The sequence below is a fragment of the Opisthocomus hoazin genome, chromosome 8, assembly GCF_030867145.1.
Source record: "Opisthocomus hoazin isolate bOpiHoa1 chromosome 8, bOpiHoa1.hap1, whole genome shotgun sequence".
Taxonomy (NCBI): domain Eukaryota; kingdom Metazoa; phylum Chordata; class Aves; order Opisthocomiformes; family Opisthocomidae; genus Opisthocomus; species Opisthocomus hoazin.
Genome location: NC_134421.1, coordinates 28891643 through 28917470, shown reverse-complemented (window position 1 = coordinate 28917470; position 25828 = coordinate 28891643). Strand labels below are relative to the sequence as shown.

At 37.5% G+C, this 25828-nt stretch overlaps 1 protein-coding gene across 1 annotated transcript in view; it reads left to right on the top strand.

The window, feature by feature from the left end:
- Nucleotides 1-237: 237 nt before the first annotated feature.
- Nucleotides 238-25828, top strand: part of PTPRQ (protein tyrosine phosphatase receptor type Q) — a 137943-nt gene continuing 112352 nt past the window's right edge. Inside the window, exons 1-16 of the mRNA XM_075428396.1 lie at nt 238-1103; nt 3167-3304; nt 3910-4045; nt 5136-5390; nt 6386-6603; nt 9904-10090; nt 10219-10503; nt 12146-12430; nt 13093-13362; nt 14812-15072; nt 16587-16717; nt 16896-17025; nt 19148-19298; nt 19788-19894; nt 20390-20487; nt 24322-24484. Of these exons, the coding sequence (XP_075284511.1) occupies nt 1056-1103; nt 3167-3304; nt 3910-4045; nt 5136-5390; nt 6386-6603; nt 9904-10090; nt 10219-10503; nt 12146-12430; nt 13093-13362; nt 14812-15072; nt 16587-16717; nt 16896-17025; nt 19148-19298; nt 19788-19894; nt 20390-20487; nt 24322-24484 (2863 nt within the window). The 5' untranslated portion in view covers nt 238-1055. The remainder of the gene's footprint in view (nt 1104-3166; nt 3305-3909; nt 4046-5135; nt 5391-6385; nt 6604-9903; nt 10091-10218; nt 10504-12145; nt 12431-13092; nt 13363-14811; nt 15073-16586; nt 16718-16895; nt 17026-19147; nt 19299-19787; nt 19895-20389; nt 20488-24321; nt 24485-25828) is intronic.

Genomic DNA, 25828 nt, shown 5'->3' with positions numbered 1-25828 from the left:
TTCCCTGCGGCGGCGGGGGAAAGGGCGGGGGAGGGAAGCGTCGTCTCCCCTTACGGGCAGGGCCCGCGAGGCGGCAGCGAGCGGTGGCGGCCGGCGCGGCTCCGGGCTCGGCAGCCCAGCGCTGCCCCCCGCCGCAGGGCCGCCGGCAAGCGGGGGCCGCCTCCAAACGTCCGCCGCGGCCGTCGGGCTGTGGGGCTGCCCCGGCGGGGAGCGGCCCGGCCCGGCCCGGCCCTGCCCTGCCCTGCCCTGCCTTCGGCCGGGAGCGCCCGGGCCTGGCGGAGCTGCGGGGATGCCTGCTGGCAGCTGCGCGCCGTGCGGACTGACAGGAACGGACCGAGCCCTCGGGTGAGGGGGTTCCTGTGCGGGTTGGGATACTGGGAGGCTCTGCTTTCGTCTGGAGAAGGAGGATTATGTATTTCGTGTGGGCAGTGTGAGGCTTGCTCAGGCAGCTCCTGGTGCCACGCTGGTGTGCACCTTTTGGGGGGCAAATTTAACAAATTATCATAAACTTGCACTGTTTATATTTGTTGCTCTTGGACACCCCAGCCAGAGGTATGGATGGGTTCTGCAGGTGTGCTCAGTGCTCCCGCAGAAGACGCTTCTCAGGCTTATTCTGAACACTGATAAAGCGGCGTCTTGCTCGAAATGGGCGCTGTGGAAAGCAGCCGGAGCCCCGGGAGGAGAGGGCGAGGGGTTACGCTGATTTCAATGCAGTAGTCACTAGTAAAACTTCAAAAAAACCCTGGCATTTCTTCAGCTGAGGTTTATTCTATGGACCAGCGACCCGCGGGCACATCCAGGGCTGAGTGAAGTCGGAGGACGGCCTGCTGCCGGTGTCGGGAGGCTGTGTGCGAGGGCTGGGAAGAGGCAGGGCCAGGGCAAGGACGCGGACCTTGGGTGCGCCATTGGCTGCTGCCGCCTCGGGTGGAGTACAAATACCTGCGTCAGTTCTTCTCTTCCTGCCTCTGAGATAGGTACTCTAACGTGATTTGGTTTTGAAGCTGTTGTGATTCACAGGTGTCCAGAGACATTGGGACTGTAATGTTCCTTTCTTTATGGATCAAACAATTGTTCTCCTGCTTTTATTAAAATATTTATTTAAGGTAAGAAAAATACTCCCTTTTTTGAGTATGGCTGGGTATTCTAATTGAATGTTGAAAACATGAGTTGTGATTAGGACTGTTTTTTTGTTGTTCTAGCAGTCCCAAGGAGCTCTCAGTTAATGCTGTTGAGCATTCCCAGTCTTCCTTCTGTGTAAATAGTTGCAAGCTCTTTTGGGACCCTTAGTCTGCTTTATTGCCTGCTGCTTCTGCTTTAATGTTGTTCCCCAGAAGCAGGAGATCCCAGCATCTTTAAGTCCTAAGCTAGTTTATATTGCTGTGTAAATTGTCACCTTTTGGACACTGCAGATACACACATGATGATGCTGGAAATTCAAGGTTATTGTGGGACCCAGGAGTATACTCTGGCTATCCCTTTAGGTAGTGTACTTCTGCAAGAAGTATTTTACCTTCTGATCCAAAACTCTTATTTGTGGGTTAGCCCTTTGTGTTTAATTTGACTGTTATTGCAAGAATCACATCCATAGGAACCACATGTGTCTTCCTGCTTAATTTTCTGGTACACTTTGCAATAGTCTTGTACATGTTTATTTAGTTTTTGTACGCGTAGTCTTTATTTTACATTTAGCTTAACGTGCTTTGCAGCAAAGGTGATTTCAAAGTTCTGTCAATTACTGGTACAAATACCACTCCCTCCGTTTGAGAAGAAAGCTGCGTATTTGGAGTGGTGAAATGCTGCTGTGGTACCCAGCCTCCTGGTATATTACTTGAAAATGTCCAAATAGTCTCTGGTGGCTCTGGCCAGTTTGAGCTTGAGAACAAGGAACAAATGCTTTTTGTGGAAGCTATCATGCAGAGTCTGTGATCTGCTTTAGGGAAGTTTCCTCACAGTTGCAAAGTAGTTGAGAGTGCCTGTCTCTTAGGGGTGGTGGTATGGGGTGAAATAAAAACTGCAGCAAGGTCAGTGTTGTATCTCCAGCAGTGACAAAAAGCAGCTCCTTGGGAAGGACTGTAAGTACAGCATAATATAAGAAATACCTATAGTGTGTTAGTTTCTCACCATTTGCAGCTTAAGGACTTCTTAAGACACATGTAGTTGCGGTGCATTTTGTGAGCTGCAGTGTAGTTCTCTATGATCTTGTCCAGCCTCCTCTGAAGCCCACAGAAACTTTTAGTACTTATTTTAAGCTTTGCCAGATATGTATTTTGTGAAGCACCGCCTCTTCTTGTTTGCTTTGAATCTGGCGCCTACCAGTTGTGTTTCATCCTTCATAATTCTTGTGATTGAAGAGAAAACGAAAAATCAATCTCTGCTCACTTCTTCTGGCTACTGAAGATTTTATAGACCTCTGTTGTATTTCCCCTCAAGTGCCTCTTTTTCAGACTGAGAAGCCTACTTGGGTTGTACGTTGAGAAGCAGTCGATAGCAGAAGTCAGTAAGTGTTTGTTGTTTAGGTCTCCTGACTGGTGTAGCTAACCTGAAGATAGATTTGAACCTTAGCTCTTTGGTCAATTTAATTTTTTAATTTCTACAGTCTTTGGGTAAGAGCCTAAAAAGTACTGGCAAGGTGCTGGCAACAAAAAGGGACATTATAAATCCCTCTCATCAGATAAAAGTATGGTAACATTTCTGTGTACACTTGCAAATCTAGTTCTTGGTTTTAGGTCTAGGAGTATGTATTTACGTGCAGCAAAATGTCCTGCAATATTGGTTCTCGTACGTGTTCTCACTCCTCTCTCCTGCTGCAATTGCTGTTATGCAGGTTTTTTTTTTTCCTTTCTTAGCTGTGTTATCCCAGAGGCACTACCACCGTTGCTGATGGGCTCAGCCTTGGCCAGTCAGTGGGTCCATCTTGGAGCCAGCTGGCACTGGCTCTGTCAGACATAGGGGAAGCCTCCAGCAGGTTCTCACAGAAGCCACCCCTGTAGGCCCCTGCTAACAAAACCTTGCCATGAAAACCCAATACACTGGTCCGCATAAAAACTGTTGCTAGCTGACAAGTTTTAGGTAAAAGTAGTTAAAATTGACAGAATTTAATTATTTAGTTAGAGGTCCATTTTCTGGGTGTTCTGTTAAGTTGCATTCATACATGTTTCTCTTACAGGGTTCAGAGAGTCTGGACTGTGACCAAGTGAAAAAGCCTGCTAGAGTAGTTTTGATGGAGTGGACTGAACTGCCCAAAGGAGAGGATCCAGACTCCTATATTGTAACATACCAGCGAGCAGACGCTCTCAGTCAAAAAGTAAATTTTGTCAATCTAAGTGATAAGTAGTTCCAAATGTATTTAAGCTGTTCGTACCAGTGGTTAATGGCATTGTGTGTTTGTTTGAAAAAATAATAATGTAAAATAGCAAATAAAGAGAAAGTTTGGGAAAATTGTATTGAATTCTGTAATTTGTGTCATTTTTGTGCACTCTTACACAGTTCTGCTGAAGCCAGTGGGACTTAAAAGACCCTTGGATAGCCGATTGAATAAGAATAGATAGGCATATGTTCAAAGTTAATAATATGTAAGTTCTTCAAGGTAGTCTGGTTTGAAGAAGGAGTCTAACTTCTCCAGGAGAGGCACAGACCCTGCCCTCCAAGTCTCTCTGGGAGGGCGTTGTTCTCATTTTGAGCACAGGATGTTCTGGAACTTAAAATATGGGGATTTGAACATGAAGGTGTTTGTTAGTAATTTGATTTCTAAAACTTTTTGTTTGAAATGCATTGAGTATTTTGCAGTTTAACTGAATCCTGAAGTTTGACATGCTGTAATATGAGCTACCCTTTTAAAAACTTCATAGATCATTTATGAATTGTGTTTTTATTACTTTCACTATATCCAGAAATTCTTTTAACTTGCAGAATGTAAGAAACATTTCTAAAGTTGAACAGAAACCTGTCAATGCTACAGTTCTGCTTGAGGAAAATAAGAAGTATGATATTACAATAGAATCTCTAAAAAATGGCCGCATCATAAGTGTAAAATCATTTAAGACACGTAAGTAGTGTAGCACAAAAATATTCTGGTATCATTATAGTTAGTCTAATACTGAAGATTAAAGAAGTAGTGGTTGAAATCCTGAGCTTACTCGTGTATTTAGAAACTTTGCCTCAATATATGTCTTCTGAAGAGCAGAAGGAATAATTTTATATAACTCGTTTGGCTACTGTAACATTTCTGCAATATGGGACTCGTAAAAGTTTGGGAGAGTTTTAAAAGTTACAGGCTTTGCTATACTACAGTAATTCTAGGACGAGAGATTTGTAAAAGAGGACCATTGAGAAAGTTACCTGCAGCCTGGCAATTTCATATAAACATAGGGTTGTGATTGTTTGTCTTATGTAAATTAAATGTATTAGTTAAATATTTTTGCTTCCGTATTATGACAGTCCTGCTTTAAAAAAGGGTGAATGAGTCGCTTTCAGATCATGGTATTGTGACTAAATGGGGCAGACTTTTAGTATAAGAATTTGTGAGTCTAGCCACTGAATTTACAAAAACATTGTTTGTAGCTGTAAATCTGTACAGGACCACAAGTCCCACTAGAATGAAAGGGCTTTCTAATCTTAGTTTTGTTAATTGCTTTAAAATCGTTAATAGCAGTACCTCTGTACATCTTACAAGCTCATACTAGCTTTGGAATAGTCTAGGATCTGAGTACAAGCAAGATCATTGGGGAAAAACACATAGTAAGTTGAAAACATTGCAGCAGCCATGAAAGGTAGTGTGTTCAGCAAGCTGCAGGAAATAATTCATGGTTACGCTACTGATGTGTTACTGTACTTGACATCTGTTATTTAACTGACACTCTAGCAAAGTCTGGACTTTTAAACACTCCTTAAACTGCGCACTTAACTTTTATTAATGGTTGCTCCAGACATAATTTTGCATAGCATGATTATGAGAAAGAGCATTACTTTCTTAATTGCTTAGTAAGACATTTTCTGTTTTCACACTAACTTTCTCTCCCTACTGTGTGTATCCCTCATCACTTTTTAAGAGGGGAAAAAAAAAAATCAAGGCACTGAAACTGTGAGCTTATTATTCTGTTGCGGTAAAGACTATTTATTTTTTCTTGGACTGCTAGGTGGAATTTCAGAAAATGACATCAAAACATTTGTGACAGCTACTACAGTGTCTTCGAATTGGAGTACAATGACAAAAGAATTTTCAGTTTCAGTTTCGCTGAATGATACTTCTCAGGTTATAAAAAACCCCAGTGGATTCTTTGTGTGGAGTAATTTGACACCTGGAACCTTATATACATTGAAGTTTGTATTTGAGCAATTACATCTGGAATTCATAAATGTGTCTCAATCACTGGATGTTCAAGCTGAAACAGGTATATACTAGAGTTTGTTGTAGTTGCAGTTAATGCAAGGAAGCACGGCATATTTTCTAGAAGAATTAAGAGTAAATTGTAAAAAGCCTGTATTTAATTTTACAATTTTTAGTAGATGTGGATTGTTTCAGTTCTAGAAAGCTGAAAGAAATTGAGTGTTAATTACATAGATTATTTCTAATTAATATTTCGTAGTATTTTTAGGAGCAAGTACTCAAAGTTGTATGTGCAAATATTTTAAGCTAACTACATTTTTTTCAGTCTAAAATAGAGTCAAATGAAAGTTGAGGTTTGGCATTGTAATTATTTGAGTGTATGGATTGAATTTGTCACACAGTTTCAATGAAAAGGCAGGGAAAATCCTGAATTTGGTAAGGATTTGGAACACTTTTTGCCAGCTTTCAGAGTAATGGGTTTGTACTGCTGAGTGGCTAACCTAACTACACTGTTTTGTTAGAAGTGCTTTGAAGGAGACAGGATTCTGAGGATGTTATGGATTGATTGTGTAACTTCATTGCTTTCAAAGTGCTACCCTGATAATGCAACATGAAATCTTTAAAATTAGGAATGCGAACGAAAGGATGACAGGCTCAAATTCAACAAAATAATTATTTTTCCTGAACTCAGGACACTATTAAAAAGAAACAATCTGTTAACTTCAATTTTAAAATTTAAAAAATGAACCATCAGAAACTAAGCTCAAATCATGATTTTTTTTCTAGAGTAGGATAAAAATTAATGGATCTCTTTTTTTTTTTTGCTTCAGTGGGGTGCAGTTGGTACTATTTTAATTCAATCAATGAGATTTTGTAAGACACTCAGGATTTTGAAGGGAGGTCTATTCATAATTACTGAATTTTGGGGGGTTTGCAATCGTGAATCAGTTAAACGCTATCATCATCAAAATGTCTGTGTAATCATAAAAAATCTCAAACTGTACCACTGCCATAAATAGTACAGAATATCTTCACAATCCTGTCCTTGTCCACCTGTAGGCTCCTGTTCCCAAGGGTGGGCAGCATTCCAGAGCAGCTGCTATCGAATGGGCAAGGAGAGCAAGCCGTGGAAGGTGGCACAACAAATCTGTGAAGCGTCTTCACGAGGGGCACATCTTCTTGACATAGGGAGTGAAGAAGAACGTGGTTTTGTTTTGTCTTATCTCCAGACAGTTAGACAAATAATCATGTTATGGACGGGTCTTAACGACCTAAAGGTCAGTCTGTTTTATCTTCTTTGGTATTACTTATATGAAAGCAGGAGAATTTTAAAATACAGAGCCCAATTCTTTGGAATAAATAATGCTACGCAGTAAATCAGTTATTTGTTTGTGTAGTTGTTGGTAGTTATAAGAGGAGTCCTTATTTCCTTCTATAGAAATACTGAAAATATTTAGCAGGCTGTGACTGGAGAAAAAAAGACATAATTTAGACATAACCTGTTTGATTTTTCTTTTTTTGTGAGTACTTCACAGGGATATTGTTTTGCCTGTAGGTGGTGCTGCATAACCAGATTTTGAATCTATATGTGTGTTACTATGGTTATGAAAGTCTGGGGTTGGCTTCCTCAGTTTGGATACGGGTCTGAAATGCAGAGTGTTGAGCTTAGCAAGGTCTGTCCAGTGTGGATGGATGCTGGATAGGCCACTGGAAGAGGGGATCAGAGCAAGGTATTTCTTGTAAAAAGTTCCCTGTTCCTCATATTTGGGAATGATGGTTCTTAATGCCAGCACTGCTGTTATCAAATGACTCGCTGCAGTGTGGTATGTGATTTGGGAACAGCTACAGAGATAAGAAAAAGTGTTGGGAAAGCTCTCAGAAAGATGGAGGCACTCTGCTAGAAATGTGGGATCCAGTCTTCCTGTGATTAGGCTAAGTGAAAACTTTCTTTGTCGGGAGGAAGCCACTGGTTTTCGGTTTGGAAAATGTACAGTCTGAAATGTAATTTTAATAATAGTGTTTTGGTCAAATAAATTTTAAAAGAAATGCTGTGAAAAACAGTAAAACCAAAGTAAACCTTATTTGTAAGGGCAGGAGGTCAGTGATAAACGTCATAGACAGATAATTTCTTTTTTTTGCAGACTCTGTTAAATAATTTAATGGGGCTACATGAACAAGTCAGAGTGGGATAACATGCAAACTGAGCAAACACAAACCTGTCTAGGTTTCTGATTAGAGAAGCGCTTGAACCTTCCTGGTTAGTAAAGACCCAGTAATACATGCATTTTATGTGTAATATTGTTTTATACATGAGACTTTAGAATTCTGTAATTTTTACACCATAGTGATGATAATTACTCGTAACCAACTTGATATTTTAGACATGAAGTAGTGTTTGTAAGAGACTGCCAGAAACAGATGTCCCATGAAAGCATCATTTTTTTATAGATTGGAAAGAGTGCTCGAAAGGTTTGTTTTTTTGTTTTTAAACTCTGATTATGCAAAAAAGTGTTAATTGCCACTTTGGCATTTGACTGTTAGTCAACTGTTTAATCATGCATGCGTTTTTGTGTTTGTGGGAGTCTAGGCAGTTAGATGAACTAGAGGAGTACCTTGTTTTAAGAGTAGCAAGGGATAATAATGAAATGCTTGTTTTTCAAGCACTTCCTTCCTAAATAGTTGTATTTAATTAGCGTGTTCAAGTACTGTATGAACATGTTACAGTCCTAAGTGTCGTTGGTGTCATTTGCTGTGGTCTTAGGAGAACTTCAAATTGTATTTACACCAAATTGTACTTACCCTAGCAATTCAAAGATCATGGGACTTACGCTAGGAATTGCAGCACTTGTTAAACATCTGAGATAAAAAATACAGATTTAATTATTTTTGCTTTCTTTTATGTATTTGAACCATTAGCGAGTTATTTCTGTTTTGAAGTTTTTTTTCCTCCCAGTACCCATGGGATTTGAAATATTCTATGAAATTAAATGAAAGTTGAGACTACAACCTACTCAGAAGATTTCAGCATCTAGGAAAACTGCCAAGCACTGTGACACTGATAAAAATTAGCGACACTGTGAGCAGAATTAGTTCTGTAGCATTTGTATTCTTACAGTTTCTCCTTCTTTAACCTTGTTTTGATCTTTATCTGCATTCAAACCCTTCCTGAAGAGGGTGAGCGTTCTTGTGAAAGACCTCAGGGACCCTGGAGATGTAGGTCAGTGCGCTGGGTAAGAATGAATGGAGCGCTTTGGTGATACCCTCACGACTGTCCTGACACGCTCTGCAGCTCTTCAGAGTTAGGAAGTAGAAAAGGTAGCCAAAGACTGTTCACTGAGCCTTCTCTTACAAGCCCTGCTACACAGAGGTTTGTATCATAGTGGTATCTTGTGGCTTGCTGTGATTCTAGTTAACTGTTGACCAGGAAGACACATTGATCTACATAGTATTTTTGAAATGGCAGGCTAGACACACAAGTCTTCCTGAAAGTCAAGTTGAATTATTTCATACCATTGAAAATCTTCTTTGCCCTCTTGGGAAAATGAAACACATCTCGGTATTTTATTTAATTTTTTTGTCAATTCAATGGATGAACTGGAAAAAAATAGGCTTAGTCTCAACAAACATGTCTCAGAGAAATGGAAAAAAGTCTTTTTTTCTTCTCCCCCTCCCCACTTTTGACTATATTTAAAAAAACTAGTAAAGCAATGGAGGTCTGATGGTAGTTCCTCAACTTTTCTCCGTTACAGTACTTAAATCATTTACGTGGACTGTAGGACCACAGACTTGCTATGCCTGAACACTTATGCCAGTGCATCTCCTAAGAGTGCTCCAATGTCATCCATAAATGTGTTGGGGTTTTTTTATCAGTTTCCTGTAGATGTTAGTATACATTAGTGCAGTGCAGACCTGTCTCCCACTAGAGGGGTCTGTATTGCAGCACTGTGAGCATATCCTACAAGCGCCTTTCCTTCAAAATATCACATTGTCCCAATCTAATATTTGTAGGGCTCTGCTGGAGAAACTGAAAGTACAGGTTACAAACCTGGAGTCAGGTGTGAGTGAGTGTCTTAACTGCTGAGCTACCAGCAAATAGGAGAAAGGGGAAAAGACAGCAGTTCCTCATCTGATTATGAATCTAGCCGTGGTTTTTTTACAGCTAAGCTATTTTTGCTGTCAGACCAAATTCATGAATACTTTTGACTGAATTAATTTTTTTTTTTAAAGTGAATAACATTTTTGGAAAATTATCCATCCGTGATTATTAGATTATTTGATTAATAGTAATTTTTAAAGGGTTTTTTGTAATGATCAAACACTCTACATTAGCCATAGGTGGCTTGCGTTACGTTCTATTATATTATGTAATTAGCTTGTAATCTTTTGTAATGGAAAGGATAGGATTTTACACCGAAATATTTACTTTATTCAAAATGTTCCTATAGAACTGATTTGTATAAATGGAGTATGTAAATTTTGTATGTTCAGGAGATATGCTTGCAGTGAAGAAAGCCTTAATAATTAATCCATATAATGTAAAAATACATGGGATTTTTATTTCATTTTTTTCAATATAGGGAGAAGGTCAGCTCTTGTGGACAGATGGATCTCCTTATCTTCTGAAGGCTGGTATCTCAACTTTGTCAATGATACCAGAAAATGAAACTGACTGCTATGCCCTTCAGAAAGATCCCACTGCTCCAGACTATTTCTTCACAGGATTTTTCTGCTACATACAGCTACCGTATATTTGTGAATATGAATGTAACTATATTTTTTCCTATCTTTTGCATTTTTTGTTAAAAGCCTTCCCCCGATTATGTGACACAAATATTAAAAGAAAGATTTTCATGATTTTCAATATTTTTTTCATTTTTGATATTCTTTTTCAGTACCTCTGGTACCAGAAAACTTCACGTTTAGTGTGCGTGATGTCAAGACAACTGAAGCTGTATTTATGTGGAGTGATATGAACATGTGGCTTAAGTCAGGCTTTGCACTTATAATGAAATACTATTTTGATCAGTGGAAACCATACATTCTGAATTTGCCTGTGAATACAACTCAAACCAAAATTGTGCAGTTGTCTCCCGGCCTTTGCTATGGATTTTTATTAGCAGCAAGGAACCCAGAAGGGGCACAGACTGTCTTAAGTCCAATTCTGAAGGTAGAAACAAGTAAGTTACAAAAATAAACAGCAGCAATAACCAGATGATCATACACGTTTAAAATTTTTCCTTTAACTGCATTGTTCCTTGTGTTAATATTTTGTCTGAAAATATAAATAAATCTGAACATGAATTCTGAATCCAGGATTTACCAGTTTGTAGAGTGGTTTCCAACGTCTTCATTTTGCTTTTGTGCTAAAATTCTTTATTGGGATGGTTGAGGAGAAAATGAGGAGTTTTTGGTGGCTGCAAGCAGAAAGCCAGCTACAAATTCTGTTTCTGTGAAGTATATTCTAAAAGGTCATTCTTACCATAATTTTACTCACAGAATTCTTATCCAAAGGTAAAGCTGGATGTCAGAGTATCAGTAAGGTACTTTTTGGCCACACTGGTGAAATGCAGAAGCATAGTTTCCAATCTGAAGTAAAAGATTTTGCTGGAATAAGCAGAGGTACCCCTGTATACCTGCAGTTAAGATTAAGAGAAACTTTGTGGTTTAAAAATGCATTGTGTTTTGACCTGCTGCATGATACGCTGTGGCGTAAGAAAGATTAATGAACCAATTAACTTGTGTTCTAGCTGAATGAAGCCAAATAAAACCTGCCAGTTTGTAGAGGAGAAAAATGCTTTTGCATCTAAAGGTGACAAAAGGGAGATGTCTGCAAGGAAAAACTACTTCATGGACAGAATTTTAGCAGCAAATTTTCTTCATATTCCCGCTTCTGTGGTAATAGGAAAATGTTCTGACTTTCAGAAGTTAAAGAAAACATACTGATCTAACATTTTTACCAATTCTGACAAGGCAGTTCAAATATGAGAGAGAGGTCCACTTTCTTAAAGTCAGAACAAAACACAGGTTTTTCTTTAGGGGAAAGAAGCTGTTCCTTTTCTCCAGCAGGTACATTTTGTACAGTTCACTTCATCCCCTGGGCTGCTTTAGTGCACTTGAACGTCCTCTCATCTCCTCTGCCTGCCAGCCTCTCTGCTCCCTAATCTGGTGGTTTGTTTTCTCTGTATAAGACCTTATAGTGCAAGTTACCTCTGTAATGATGGAAAGATATTCCTGCTTTCTCCTATGAGAAGCAAATACGTTTTTTATCTCAGAAATCAGCCTTTTCAGCCGCGACATTGCTATCTATACGATTGTCTAGGCAAGGAAATATAGAATGATTTACTAATTGTTAGACTAGTGAGTGAATTGTTGGAAGAGGTGTAGGAGACATGTGAAGAGCTGTTTTAAAATGATTGGTAAAACCAGCGTGCATTGAACAATTAAACTTTCTGAAATTCAGTAGATTTTGCCGTTTAATTTGTTAGGACCAGGTTTTAATCAGCTTGGGTAGTTCATTTGTCTTAGATGATGTTTCTGATCTGACTGAAGTACAAGAGAAGACCTAAGTGGGGAGGCTGAATTCTATGTAAAGAACTAGGTGATTCAGAAAAACCTCAGTTAGAGAGCAGAAGTATTCCCCTGCTTACCAATATTAAATACACTGTAAAAGTTGTTTTATTTTATTCGTTCTAATGCTGTTTAGCATTTATGTAGGTAAGTGTGTACTGTTAGCTTTTCAGGCTGTATTTAAAAAAAAAGTTATTGGTAAAAGGCATCAGAAGCTATTATTCTATTTCTATTCCTAATCTTACTGAATAGGGCCGTTGCACTCCCAGAAGTTAGAGGCTCCATATGTTTCATCAGCAGAAATACATCTAAAGTGGAAGCCTCCACAGCATTCATCCAGTGCTTCTTTTCATTACTACCTCGTCAACATTTTGGATACTGAAACCAATATCTGGGAACAGTTACCAGTTGAAAAAAACAAGACTTCAGTAGTAATAGGAAATGTAAAACCTTTTCATCAGTATCAGGTATATTTACAGAACGTAGCAGAGAAAGGAACTCTAAGCTGCCATGAGAAGCCTATATTAATCACAACAGGTGATGTATCCATTTTCTGGTTGGTTTATTTCACTAGACAGTGTTTAAATTGAAAATAGAAGGCACAAAAGTATTTTTAAGCAAAGTACAGCCTGCGGTTTTTTGGGATGTATTGGGGGAAAGTCGAGGGAATTCTTTTCTATATTCTCTTCTTACTGATTCTAACCTTCAGAACCTTCCAAAAGAGTGGATGTACCTATCCTCTTATTTTTTTATTTATTTGTTTATCTACTTAGAGCATTAGTGTGTGCTAAAGTGACATCCTATCTCATTAATACTGATTCATGATTTGTATATTTAATTTTGGCAAAGTAGAAACATTACCGTGATGTCTCAAATTATGTAGGTGAAGACAGATTAATTAATTTTTTTAGTCATAGATACTGTGACTCTGTGTAATTTTTGTTACTCTGTATATATCCAATGGAAAGGAATATGCTTGTAAAATAAGTCCCTGTTTGTTATGAGAAAACAGAAAGTAAAATCTGCTTGTAACAGGTAGTTGTCTACAAGCTATTTTAAGAAATAATTAAATTAGTAGTTCTAAAATAATGAAATTTTTAGAAGAAAAAAGAAACCAAAAGTCATCATTGGGAAGAGATTGTAAATTGATAATAAGTTTGATCTATGGTTTTATACTGACATCTTTTTCTTTGATCAAGCTGTCAGTCCACCTACAGCTATTTATATTCACCCAGAGGATGTACAAGAAGAGAGCGTAATCCTTCACTGGAAGCTGCCACAAGAGGGTCAGAAGTCCTACATTCAAGTGAAACCTAATGCAGGCATAGGTGAAACTAAGAAGTTTTTATTAAACAATACAGAAGAATTTAAGGTTGATCTCCTAATTCCTGGAATGGCTTACGAAATAGCAGTGGCAAGTGTGAATAATGGAAATATGAGTGAACTGAAGACCATTCAATGCACTTTAAGTAAGGCATCATTTAATGGTGGAAACTACAGACTGTAATACACACAACATCAGTCTCATGATTGTTACTATCATAGAATGGTTTGGGTTGGAAGGGACGTTCAGAGGTCATCTAGCCCAGCCCCCCTGCAGTGAGCAGCAATATCTTCAACTAGACCAGGCTGCTCGGAGCCCCATCCAACCTGGCCTTGAACGTTTCCGGGGTGGGGCCTCTACCACCTCTCTGGGCAACCTGTGCCAGTGTTTCACCACCCTCATTGTCAAAAATTTCTTCCTGATATCCAGTCTAAGTTTACCCTCTTTTAGTTTAAAACCATTGCCCCTTGTCCTGTCATCTAACAGATTTGATAATCAAGTCAATTTGCTAAATAGCCAAGGATCAAAACTAGAATATGAAATGTACTGATCCAATCCTAAGTGTTAACAACAGAGTAGATGTTCTTAGCTTTCAAAGAGGGTGCAGCCTTGGAAAACACGCTGCTAGTACTGATAACTGTGATGAGGACCATAACTGGGAATCCTGCTCCCGCTGACAGAAGAAATTGAGCAAATCATTGATTTGTATTGAAATAGGAAAATATTGGAATGATTGAAACACATTATTTATTTTTGGAGATGCATTAGTTGTTCTGTGAACTGCGAGAGAGAAATTACCCTGCTGTCGGTGAGAGGGTGATGGGAAAGGACTTTAAGGGTTACAAGTAGTGCAAGCTGAAAGGTAAAACCTCAAAATTGTTTATCGAAGGGTCTTTCCTGTTAGTTTACCAACATTTTGAAATGCTTTTGGCACAGTATAATTTTGTTTTGCATATATGAAAGGAATGGGCGGGATTCACTTAGACATGTGGTGTGTAAAGGCTGCAGCTGTCAGATTATAGATATACGAAATGCTGCGTTGCGATTTTTTTCTAAATGGTTACAGTATTTTGGAAGGTAGTAGGCGTAGTCTTTTTCAGAATTTTTGATATAAGATTAGATATAATTCCTCATTCAAGACAAGTATGACAGAAAATTCTAGATGGGATTTTTCACAGCTCTCAGAGCCAGCTGTAAGGGAAGAAAACTAAACACGCCAGTGCTGCATCCATCAAACCGCTCTCATTCTCCCTGCTCATCTCCTGGTCCACATGTACATTTCTGTATACTTTTTCAGCTATCCTGACTTACGTTCTTGCTGTGGTTGTGGTTGAAAAGATAATTCATTAATACCTTTGGAAGCCTATCTTGCTTTGATTCATAACTAATTTGTCAAATGCTTTAGGATTCCGGTAATAAACACCTAAAAAGATCACGTGGTTTATTGTTTCTGAGCAATGATGTGTTGTGGTAGCTATTCATTTGCACTAGGCAAGCATATTTCTCAGGGCAATTGCTTCAGATTTGTTGTGTGGTTTTCATTGAATTGATTTTCAACTTATTTAACATGCGGCAATTTTTTTTCTTCTTTTAGAGCCTATGCCTGTCCAAATTGTAGTTCCTTATGTGCTTTATAGCAATGCTGTGGTATTATTTGTTCGCATGCCTGATATTGGAGTATTTGATGGCATATATGTTACAAGTGAAGGAGGACCTAATGTGACCTTCATTTTAAAAAGCGATGGTAAAATAACGATTGAAAACCTCACTGCAGGAACAGAATATGATTTCTGCATCTCCACAAAAAGTGGAAAAATGTTGAGTTCCTTTTACCATGTATCTGGTGTAAAGACATGTGAGTATTTTAAGTTTATTCCTATAAAATTGCACCATATTAAATTTTAATTTGTAAACTTTTAACTGTATTTTTATTTCAGTGCAGTAGAAAAGACAGGCTATTTAAAAATCACCTTGATATATCTGTGTCAGCAATTAATAATTATACGAACACTAGCTGGTTTTTAAACAACACTATAATGGTCCTTTATAATTGCTACACTTTCTAAATTGTGTTTTTTATATTAAGTCTATGAAATGTCTAGCAAGTATTTCAGGAATTTAGGCTGTATTAAATTGTTGTCCTTGTTGGAAACAAGACACGTTTTGACCATTTATTTTAGCCAAGAAGATGACTATCAATGGAATTACTTCTGTGTCTTGAAATTGGTACATTTATTTGTTCTGGTGCATCTTTAAGCAAATAATAAAAGCAGTGAGATTCCCGTTTTTCAAGATAATAAATTCAGTAACAAAGAAAGATATTGCAAAAGTGTTATGGGAAGGGGCTCCTTCTAGCAAGGCCTTTAAAAGAGCAATTTTAATAAGAACTTTAAAACTGTTTAAAAATACCTGCTGAAATCCTATGTTTTGACTTCCCTATTTTTTATTATACGTCCAGAAGTTTTTCCTTTCCTGTTTATCATTTTCCTTTGAAATTCTTTTCTACTCTGTTTCTTTCAGAGCAGAAATGTTATAAAATGACAAATTAAGATAGGATAAAAAGAAGCAAGGAAGAAAGAAGAGGAGTATGGGAGCTAGACAGAAAAATTCTTCCCCAAATAGTGAAAACTTTGAAAGCTGATTTTTCTTAAAATACGTTTTCAATAAAAACTTGGGGTTTGATTGATCTTATGAAAGTATTTCCTAAAGTTAGCGTGAAACTGCCTTAGAAGACCTAGTTCTGGTCTGTCTCTTCTGGGGTCTCAGAAACTTGGAAGCAAAAAACATACTGACGCCTCACATGTATACATTTTTTTAGAAAAAGTGTAAATTTTGCTACATTCCAGCCAGAAGCAGCTGTGGTGGGGATGAAAGAGATGCGGAGAAGAGTGGAAGCTTCTCTGTAATGTCTCTGAATTGCATCATACAAGGCTATGCTAATTAAGGATAAAGTGTATTTTTCTTGCCTGGTCTACTTGGTTTTGCCGAGCTGTTTGACGAAATTTAGCTACACTCTGAGCACTATGGTGACGGTACTGGAGGGATAAACTTCTTTCTGGAAGTCTTTGCCACCTAGGAGTGCCAGCTCTGTCCTCAGGGAGAAATGCACATTCAGCCCTGTGTAATTTTAAGACAAACAAGCAAGCAATTTTCTTTAAATAGTGCTAGTATTATCTCTTTGTTCTTACTCCATTTTTCTGTTTTGGAGCATCTGTGTGTTTGCATGCCTGAGAGATGAGATTTTGCCCTCTGTTTGTTTGAATATGTTACTGATTGTCTTCACCTTTATGTTTCCACAGGAGATACAAGAAGTGTTGAATTGAACAAAGTCTTGGATTAAACAGTAATGTGTTTTGTGTTCCTCTGTAGGCTTGGCAGCTCCACTCAATGTGCGAGAAGGCAACATTACAGACACTTCAATACAGATCGCTTGGGACCGTGCCGATGGAGATTTTCAGCAATATGAAGTTACATGTACAAATTGTGCAAGTGCTTTCAGGGTACGTTTTTTAAAAGATCACTCTTGTATAGGCAATGCAGTTATTTTTCAGTCTTCTATTAAGTAATCGGAGGTTAAATTAAAAGCTGTATCTCCCATTAAAATAGGTGGAGGTACCATTTACAGAAGATAAGCAAATTTTGCAAGCAGTTCTGTGAAAGTTGTATTTGGTTTTCTAGGTCCAGAAGGTCAAGCAAGAAACAGCAACGTTTTCCAACCTTACTCCTGGTAAGCTGTACAACTTTACAATTCGAACAGAAAAGGAAGGTTTCAGAGACAGTATTATTGTGACCAAGGAAATAGAGACTGGTGAGACCACAATGTTGTCGAATTCAGCATTTGTTTTACTCCATCTATCTGTCCTGCTTTCTTCTTGAACTTTATTTTTGTCTCAGATAGAAGTAATTCAATCATCTTCATAATTTCTCCTTATTCTCTTTCATTGTGATTTTCTGTATTTTTTGGCTACTTGGTGTCCTTCAAGAACTTCAATATGCTTTCAGTGTACAATGGACTACCAGTGTTAACTTCATAATGACTCAAGCAGGTGTACAGTCCAGTAACTGATACTTGCACACTGTGTGGCTACCAACATTACGGAAAACTAAATCTTTTTTCTTAGACTTCTCTCTAATGTTTGATTTCTCGCTTCAGTGCTGAGTTTGAACACACTTAGGTGTTCAGCACTAAATTAGTTTTATGATGTTCTCTCATTGGCCTCCCCTTACATCAGGACTAAATTTGGGCTTTTCTACATTTAGCTTTACTTTGGGTTAGGACGTTTGATTCTCAGCAACGTGGTTCCGTTCTATTCTAGTTCTTCTCCTAGCTGCTAGTGGCTTCCATCCATTATACATTTAAAAAATACTCTTTCATTGTTACTTCTTTCCTTGTTAAATGAAGATCCCTTGAAGTCAGACTTTTCTGCTTCTTTTTCTCACTCCAGCAAGTGTGTTCATTCTGAAGGGTTCTTTCATTTTTGGAATGATGTTTCTCCTCTCTGTTCATATGAGTCTTTCACTCATAACAGTTATGTTGCTTCTTTCTGATTAGCGCTGTGAGTAAGTCTATTCGTATATCACCGGGAAGTAAGTACTCTGGCCAGTAACATTCACATACTGTCTTGAGATAATAATTTCAGAGTTGTATCAGTTCACTATTGCTTCTTTTTCAAAAAGCATGATATTCTTATTCCAATGAAACTACATTAAAAGAGAGTTTGGAGTCTGAGCTGCCCTCTCTCCAGTAGTGTACAGTGCCATAGATACTGAGATATCCTGCTCCAGTGGAAATTTGTGCCTTCCTGGTGGGATGAGAAAATGGTGGGGATTCACGGTGTGGAGAGAAAACAGTTTTAGTCATTAGCTCTAGCTAAAACCTGGACCAGACTACCAGTGTCACTATTCTTGGCTAGTAGAGTAACTCCGCAGTGGTTCTGATGCTGTCTTCACTCTAGAGATACATCCACTATTGCATTGCTTTTTGGTTGAAAATTTATACCTAATAATAAACTATGTAGTATCGTATAGTTTAGAGGTAGAACAAGGAAAGATCTTGCTAGTATAGGAAAAGTATGCCTCAAAAGCATCTTTGGATTCTTTCAAGGAGTCGTCAAACATGTGGTAAAGGACATACAATTTATATATGCTGTGTGGATTTCCAAAAACATGTCAGTGATACTCTCTTACCATGGCTCTTAAAAAAGCAGCCAGTCTTTTAAATTGACCTAACAACTGGGAACAGAAGATAAAGGTAGTTTTCACAGTGGAGGGAGATTGTCGGATGCCTTTGGGACCTGTTCTGTCCAACACATTCATAAATGATCTAGAAAAGTGAGCACGCACAGAGATGACGAGTTTGCTGATGTGAAGTTACTCAGAATAGCAAGGATGAGAACTAGCAAAGAGTGACTGTGGAAAAGACCATGTATGTCTCAGTGGCTGGATGTTAAAATGTCAGATGCAATTCAGTGTAGATAAGCGTGGTGTGATACATGTGGCAAAAAGAGCTACAATTTCACACGAGTAGCTCCACAGCAGAGTAAAAATGCTTTTTGACGCATTTGGCTGCTATTGAATACAAGATACTGTGCTAGTGGGGACTTTGGTCTCAGCCCAGTATGTTGTCTCTTATACAGACATTTCTTTTCTTGAGGAACTGTCCATTTTTGAGGAACTCCGCATCAATGATATCAGAACTGCACTAAGTAGCATTACAGAGCAGCAAGCAGTTTGGCTCTGGATCTCGTGGGTAACACAAGTCCCTATACGCATTACCTCAGTGGTATTAGTCTGTGTGTTCTTGAGATAAGCAAGGAAATGACATAATTTTTGTGGAGTTTTCATTGCATTCTGAGGACATGAGTCGTGTCATAAGTAATGTATTTAAAATGTATTTTAAAAGTAATGCACTTTATTTTATTGTCACACAGTACCAAGTGCAGTTAAATACCTGAACTATAGCAGAGACTCTGAATCAATAACAGTTACCTGGCCACCAGCCCAAAATATGTTTGATGGATATGTTATTTCAATAAACAGTAAGGTCTTCAACGAGAAGAAAATGTTACCTTCTGGTGTAAGGTATGAGGATTACGTTTAAAAAATAACTGGCATGAACTCAAAACAGATGTTTCATTGTATGTTTAAAACAAGTAGCCTGCAGTGTTACTTATATGTGATATGCATTTGATGTTTTAGTTGACATACATTACCACACCCATGTGAAAAAAGATTATTTTAAGAATTGCATTTTTTTACAAATTACAAATCTCATATGATGTGCTTGTGCAAGGAAGAGCAAGCAAATACTGCACTGGAGTGAGCACCAGTAGAACCTGTGTTTCTTTCTGGATGTTTTGTCTCTTAAGACTTTCTAGTACTTGAACTTGCTGTGAACCATCCTATTTAAGTTTTTTATCATACTAAAATAGTTATGTCTGGCAGCATATGCGCATGTACACGCACATCATGTGTAAGTAATATCCATAATGCTATAAAGATTTAATATATGAAGATACATGCGTTGTTAAAATCCTAAAGAACACAATCTCTTTTTTTAAATCTTTGTAGAATGTACAAATTTGAGAGTCTTATGCCAGGCACTGATTTCTTAATCAGTATTGTGACAACCAATGGATTAAAAAGAAGTTACTCCACCATCCTCAAGATCAGTACCTGTAAGCTTACGGTTTATTAATAACTTCTCATGATTTCAGATAATTAGGGTTGTTACATTTTAAGGTATTGTCTAAGAAAAGCTATTCCTTATTAAATCAATGCATTTTAACAGTGGCTGGATTAATGCATGCATGTCTTTCTTTTCAATCTAAATGTCATTAAATATTACTAAGTAAATAAAAGCCTGCAAACACAAACAAGTTTCCTGTGTAGTTCATAGGATTTTGGCAGTAGCTGACTCGGCAGTAATATTAGGATGATACAACTTTTCCATAAAAATTTATGAACATTGATTTTATTTCTGATTCTATTGCTAATATATAGGTGAATTTAATTTATTTTATATTCTTCTTAAGTACAAAATGAAATCTGTTTCTGCACTGAAATATGAAATAATTAATTACAGCAGTGTCTTCTGTAGATGTTAATTTCATTCAAATTAATATAGATTATTTTTATATGAAGTTTTGCATCCACTCCTGTCTTTACCTCAGATCCTGATCCACCATCAGATTTACAGGTGTTTGGGCAAGAAGAAAATACAGTCTATTTTGCTTGGAAACTACCAAGGGGAGGATTTGATATGTTTCAGGTGAGATAAGAATGGGAATAAACCAATGCAATCCTTTACATCTTTTTTTTTTTTTTTTTTTTTTTTAATTTCTCAATGAAATTATCATCCTCTGTGTGTGGTGCAAACCTAAAAATGCATATTTGTCTTTACAAGCTACATGAGACAGAAATACTGCTATGGGAGAAGATCAGTTAAATACATATTTCATACTACATAACAATTTTTTAAAAGATTATAAAGTTATGCTTTTAAAAGCTTTCAAAAAGTGATTTTTGAGCTAGTGCGCAATGAAAAAGAAGATTGGACTCCAAGGGTTGAATGCAACTGCAGTGTAATCTTTTTTTCTTAGCTTTCCAAATTTGTAATACAAATTAATTTCATTAAACTGCAAAATAAAAAAATAATTCTATATAGAAGGATCTGAATGTTTTGTTCAGAAAGTTCCAGGATAAAACTTTTTCTGTTAAGTATAGCAATTTACAAGGCAAAACTGCAAGCATTTGTTAACTCCTGTACCCTCCTGGGCTTGAACACTAAGTGGTTTAGGGATTTCCTGAGGGATAGGTTGAAACTGGACGTGCATAAGAAAAACAGTGAGTGTTTTTCCTGAATTTGTTTAATCCTTTATACTTCACAATTTTGTTATACTCTATCTGAAAGAGTACACTTTTATTTTAAACCTGGTATTTAGGTTCTTGTGATATTAGAAATAGCTAGTACTTCCCTATTCATCATACCCATGCCTTCTGTGATTTCATAAGCTTTGTTTTCTCCATTGTCTTTTGTGCAGCATTCTTCTGTGGAAGCTGTTCTACATCTCTTACTATTTTTTTCATTAATTTTTCTGAGCTTTTGATGTATGAGATTGGGTGTTCACCTAACTTGTGGGTGTGTAATCAAAAGGTTAACAGTGTTTTCTGTTCTGCTTCCTATTCATTTCCTAGGCGATAACATGCTGTCTAGCTTTCTGACTACTGTCACACTTTTTTAAAAACCTCTTCTGTGGACATTTCAATTTGAGACAACGCAATTTGACTCAAAATTCGTAGTTCATTAATAATGATTCTGGTCTTGGAACATCCTTGACCATTGAAACAAATAATTCAGTTACTATTTCTTGTATGGACTTGTCTACGCTGAGTGCTCCCTTTGTACTTTGGTCAGCTAGTGGCCTCCCTAACACCCAGATAAACTATTGTTGTGTGTCTAAATCGTTGTTTGTTGTGAGTAGTTATACTATTTTCAATTTGCCTGTCAGTTTCTTGGCCTGCTGACCTGTGTTTCTGCTTTGCCCTGCTTTCCTGTGCTTCTTAAGTTAGCTTGCATGAATTAGACAAGTTTATAGTTTTTATTGTTTTGACATGGTCTCCAGTTTTTAAGGATATCTTTTCTTAAAGTAATTCTCCTTACTGTTCAAATGGTTTGTCTATTTCTACATTCCCTCTACAAATTTTTTGAGTGGTGTATTTTGTATTGAAGTTGCATTTCCATGTTTTTCATACCATGACACTTTTGGGTGCTCCTCCATAATTTTCTTTTAATTTGTTTTATAACTTTTAAGTTTTTCTCCTTTTCTAATTAAATTCCGTTATGCTGGACTTTTTACTTTTATTCTTACAAAGAAACTGAGTTCTAATATTGGTTGGTATTACAGAGTAGCTCTTCAGCATTTGTATTACGAACCATATCCTTTGCAACGCTTAGCACAAAATCTAGAAATTTTCAGTTCTCTGATCAGAAACAGTCCACTATCTAAATACTTTGTGGATCATGTTTCACTATGACATTCACCCAGTCTCTCTTTTGAATCCTGTCTTTTGCAGCCTGTCTTGTATTATCCTTTGCATTTTGCAGTCACTGTATGAATATAGTCATGCAGTCAATAAAACTTTGTGATAGTAAACTGCTCTTTAAACATGTCATTTGAATCAATAAAGATTTCAAGTTATAGTCTTGTAGAGTTAACTTACTTGACTAGAATATTCCTTAGTATATAGCACTACCACGAGACAAAGTACTTTGCTTTAATGGTCTTACACAGTTTATATCCCAGCATTACAGTGTCTAATTATTTTCCTCCCCTTTCCCCATGACTTTGATTATATCCTTACCTAAAACTTGAAATCTGAGTATTCTTATAGTTTCTCGACATTTCTTTTCATTAGAGTAAAGGTGCATTGATCTGAATGAATAAGAGTAGCCAGTTAACCTACCACCGCTCAGTTTGCTGATGTAGCCTGGAGTATTTTTACAAATTTTAAAATGAAATTTCATTCTCTCTGTCAGGTTTTGAACCAGTTCAGATATACTTTTGTGTGTGGTCAGGTTATTTTTACCATCCTGTGGAAAGTAATTGTCGTCTGTAATATTGATCTTTATGGCACAGTATTATTGTTCAGCATCTCACAGAGCAAGCAGCCACATTAGACAGTGCTTTGTCTGAATAAATGAGCTTATCTTTAAATCTTTAATGAGAAAGACTTCAGTAGACTGGTTGCTTAGTAAGGTGCACCTGCATAAAAGGGATCATTTTACTAATCATTTAAAATTAATTATCCCAGCTCGCCAACTTTCTGTGCACTGTATTGTAGTTTGTAGAGCGAAGAGTGCACAAAAGGTGCTTTCCTAACTTGTTTATACAGATGTAAATCTTTAATCTATAGCTTTGCTTCTAGCATTTTGCAGTGCTGCAATTATAATAGTGATGACAGTCTCCAAGATTTAGTGTGTATGAACAGGTATTGTGCTGGTAAAATATACAGAGGGAAATTGGATCGTTCCTCCCCAAATGAATAGTAGCTGAACCAAAGTGCTGTCAGGTCACTGCCGTGTCTAGAATATTCCTCTTCTGTTGGAGTAAATAATGGGTAGCAGGACAGGACACACTGATGAAGGCAGCTGCAAACCTTCTTGATCTCTAAGCACTAACTGCCATGCCTGAGAAACCCATGTGCGTGTGCTGGAGATGCTTGTCTAGAGCCTTCCTCTGCAGGGCAGACACGGTGTGCACCTTGCCTTTCGCTAGTGTGGGTATGAAACAGTTGGCAGTAACGGTTTTCTGTGTCCACAGAAGGGACTATCACAGGAGTTTGTTTTCTCGTCTTAGATTTGCCTGGGAGGTCAGAAGGAATCCTCAGAGCCTCTAGGAGTTAAGTGCCCAGATTTCAATTACTTGGTATCTCCAGCACTTTTATTCTCTGCAGTGGCTCTAAACAAGTGAGTTTCCAAGGTACCAGTGAGCAGAGTTGAGTGGCTGATTCCTTGGGACTCTTTTCAGAATCTCAGCTCTGAACAGTGCGTAGGTGTTTTTTGGTTGGTTGGTTAGTTTTGTTTGATTTTGTTTGTTTTGGTTTGTTTGGGGTTTTTTTTGCCAGAAAGGTACAGAGATTTTGGAAATGTCTCCATTTTACAATTAAAAAAAAAAAATTATCTCATCCTGTTGATTAATCCTAAGGCTGCTCTTCTGCCCCTTGGCTATTCTCATTCTTGCTGTCTTGTAGTTAATTGTACAGCTCATCAGTACAGCTGTATGACTGAGCAGTCAGAGTACACTTTATTATCCTTCCTCCAAGAGCAAAAACATGTTGTCTGTAAGCCATGACTTCACTTCATGCATCTACGCTTAAAGATTAAAGTCACTGCTTTCACCACTGGGCTATTATGGAAGTTTAGAGTAAGTACTGGAGCAACCTTGTGGAACATAATATAAAACAAGCCATATTCTTGATTTTTTTGTTGTTAATATGTGGGGGATATTGTAAATATTTTTATACAAACAGGTAGCTTGAATCTCTGAACGTTAATTTTATGAAGCAAAATAGTCTGATACAAGAAATTGCTTTTCCTCCATAGCTTTCATACTGTCTGATGAATAACAAAAAGCTGGTTACCAGAACAGTTTATGACAGCAGAGCTGTAGTGAAATATCTGACCCCTGGGACAGAATATGTGTTTCAGTTAAGGACAATTAAAGGCTTGGATTCCTCTGTGGCTGTGGAGAAAAAAGTCATCACAAGTAAGGAAATACCTTATAACTTCTCTTTTTTTTTTTTCTTTTTGAAAAACAGTAAATGTTCAGAGACTTTTAAATCATTGTACCTAAGTGACTCAAAAGGGTCATAGTTCAAAATGCAAATTTCACTTCAGGGAGCAAATTCTGCTTCCTCTTGTGATAGTTGTTTAAACAGAAGCATTGTATGTAACTTGCTGTGTCGAAGTTGAGAAGTCTAGACATCGCTGCAGATACCTGTTTGAAAAAGAGATGGATTCACAAAATTCTTCCAGCTCTAGCAAAAGAAGATCTTGCCAGAACAGCATCCTATACTTTAAGAATTACCTTGCATTTTGTTTACAACTGTTACTGCATCTCTCAAGTTCTTGCAAGCCCATGGTGTAAGATTGAAGCATTGCTCCTGGGCTTCAAAGAATAAGAGTAATTTCCAATGCTCCGGTGATACAGCATAAAAAGAGGAGAGTTTGTTTGTGGCAGAGACTTACATCAGATTCTGGACTGCCAAAGCAGGTAAAGAGCAGCTAAGTGTAATCAGAAAATAAATCCCAGATTTATACGCATGCGTGTCATAGACCTCCTCCCTTCTTTGATGGATTTTCTGTGGCTTGTTTGGACTATAACTCCTTAACTTAGTCAATAGTCAAGGAGGCTCTGGACTTAGCTATTCAAAGATGAGTGAACCTCTGAAAAAACCCACATCTAGTCCTGCAGATTCTTGTTAATGAACAGTGCAGCAGAATAATTACCATCATGGTCCTGAAGGTTCTTTCTGTCCTCAAGAAAACATTTTCAAGAATATTGTGGGTGAGTCCAATGTACGGCTAGATTATGGAGAGATTACGGTTTTAATGGCAAACCTTTAGGATTTTTTTATGCTGAATAATCCAGCCTTTAATGGGATTATGCTAATTAGTATTTTTCAGACAGCTTTAAACAAGGTACTTAAATAATCTGGAAGATTTATTTTTTAGGAGGACTGGAAACATTTTTCTTTTACTAACTGCAGCTGTGCTGCACAGGTTAATGGAGATGCTATTTGTAAATAATTATCTGTGGTTTGAGGACTTATTAATATAACCAAAAGGAATATTTAAAGAGGAAAAAAGGGATAATCACTGAGACCATGCGATTTGCTATATTGCTAAGTGAACAGATGAACAGTTTTCTAAAATTGTATGGCCTGTGATGTATTTTATAAACACTTCTGACTGAATAAAATCTCTACTTCTCAAGTGTTCAGTTCTCATTCTGTTTCACCAGTGAGCAATGTTACTGTTCTTACAGAAGATCTGATAAATCTGGAATTCTCTTCCATAAATTACATAGTGCACACAGGAGGTACATCCT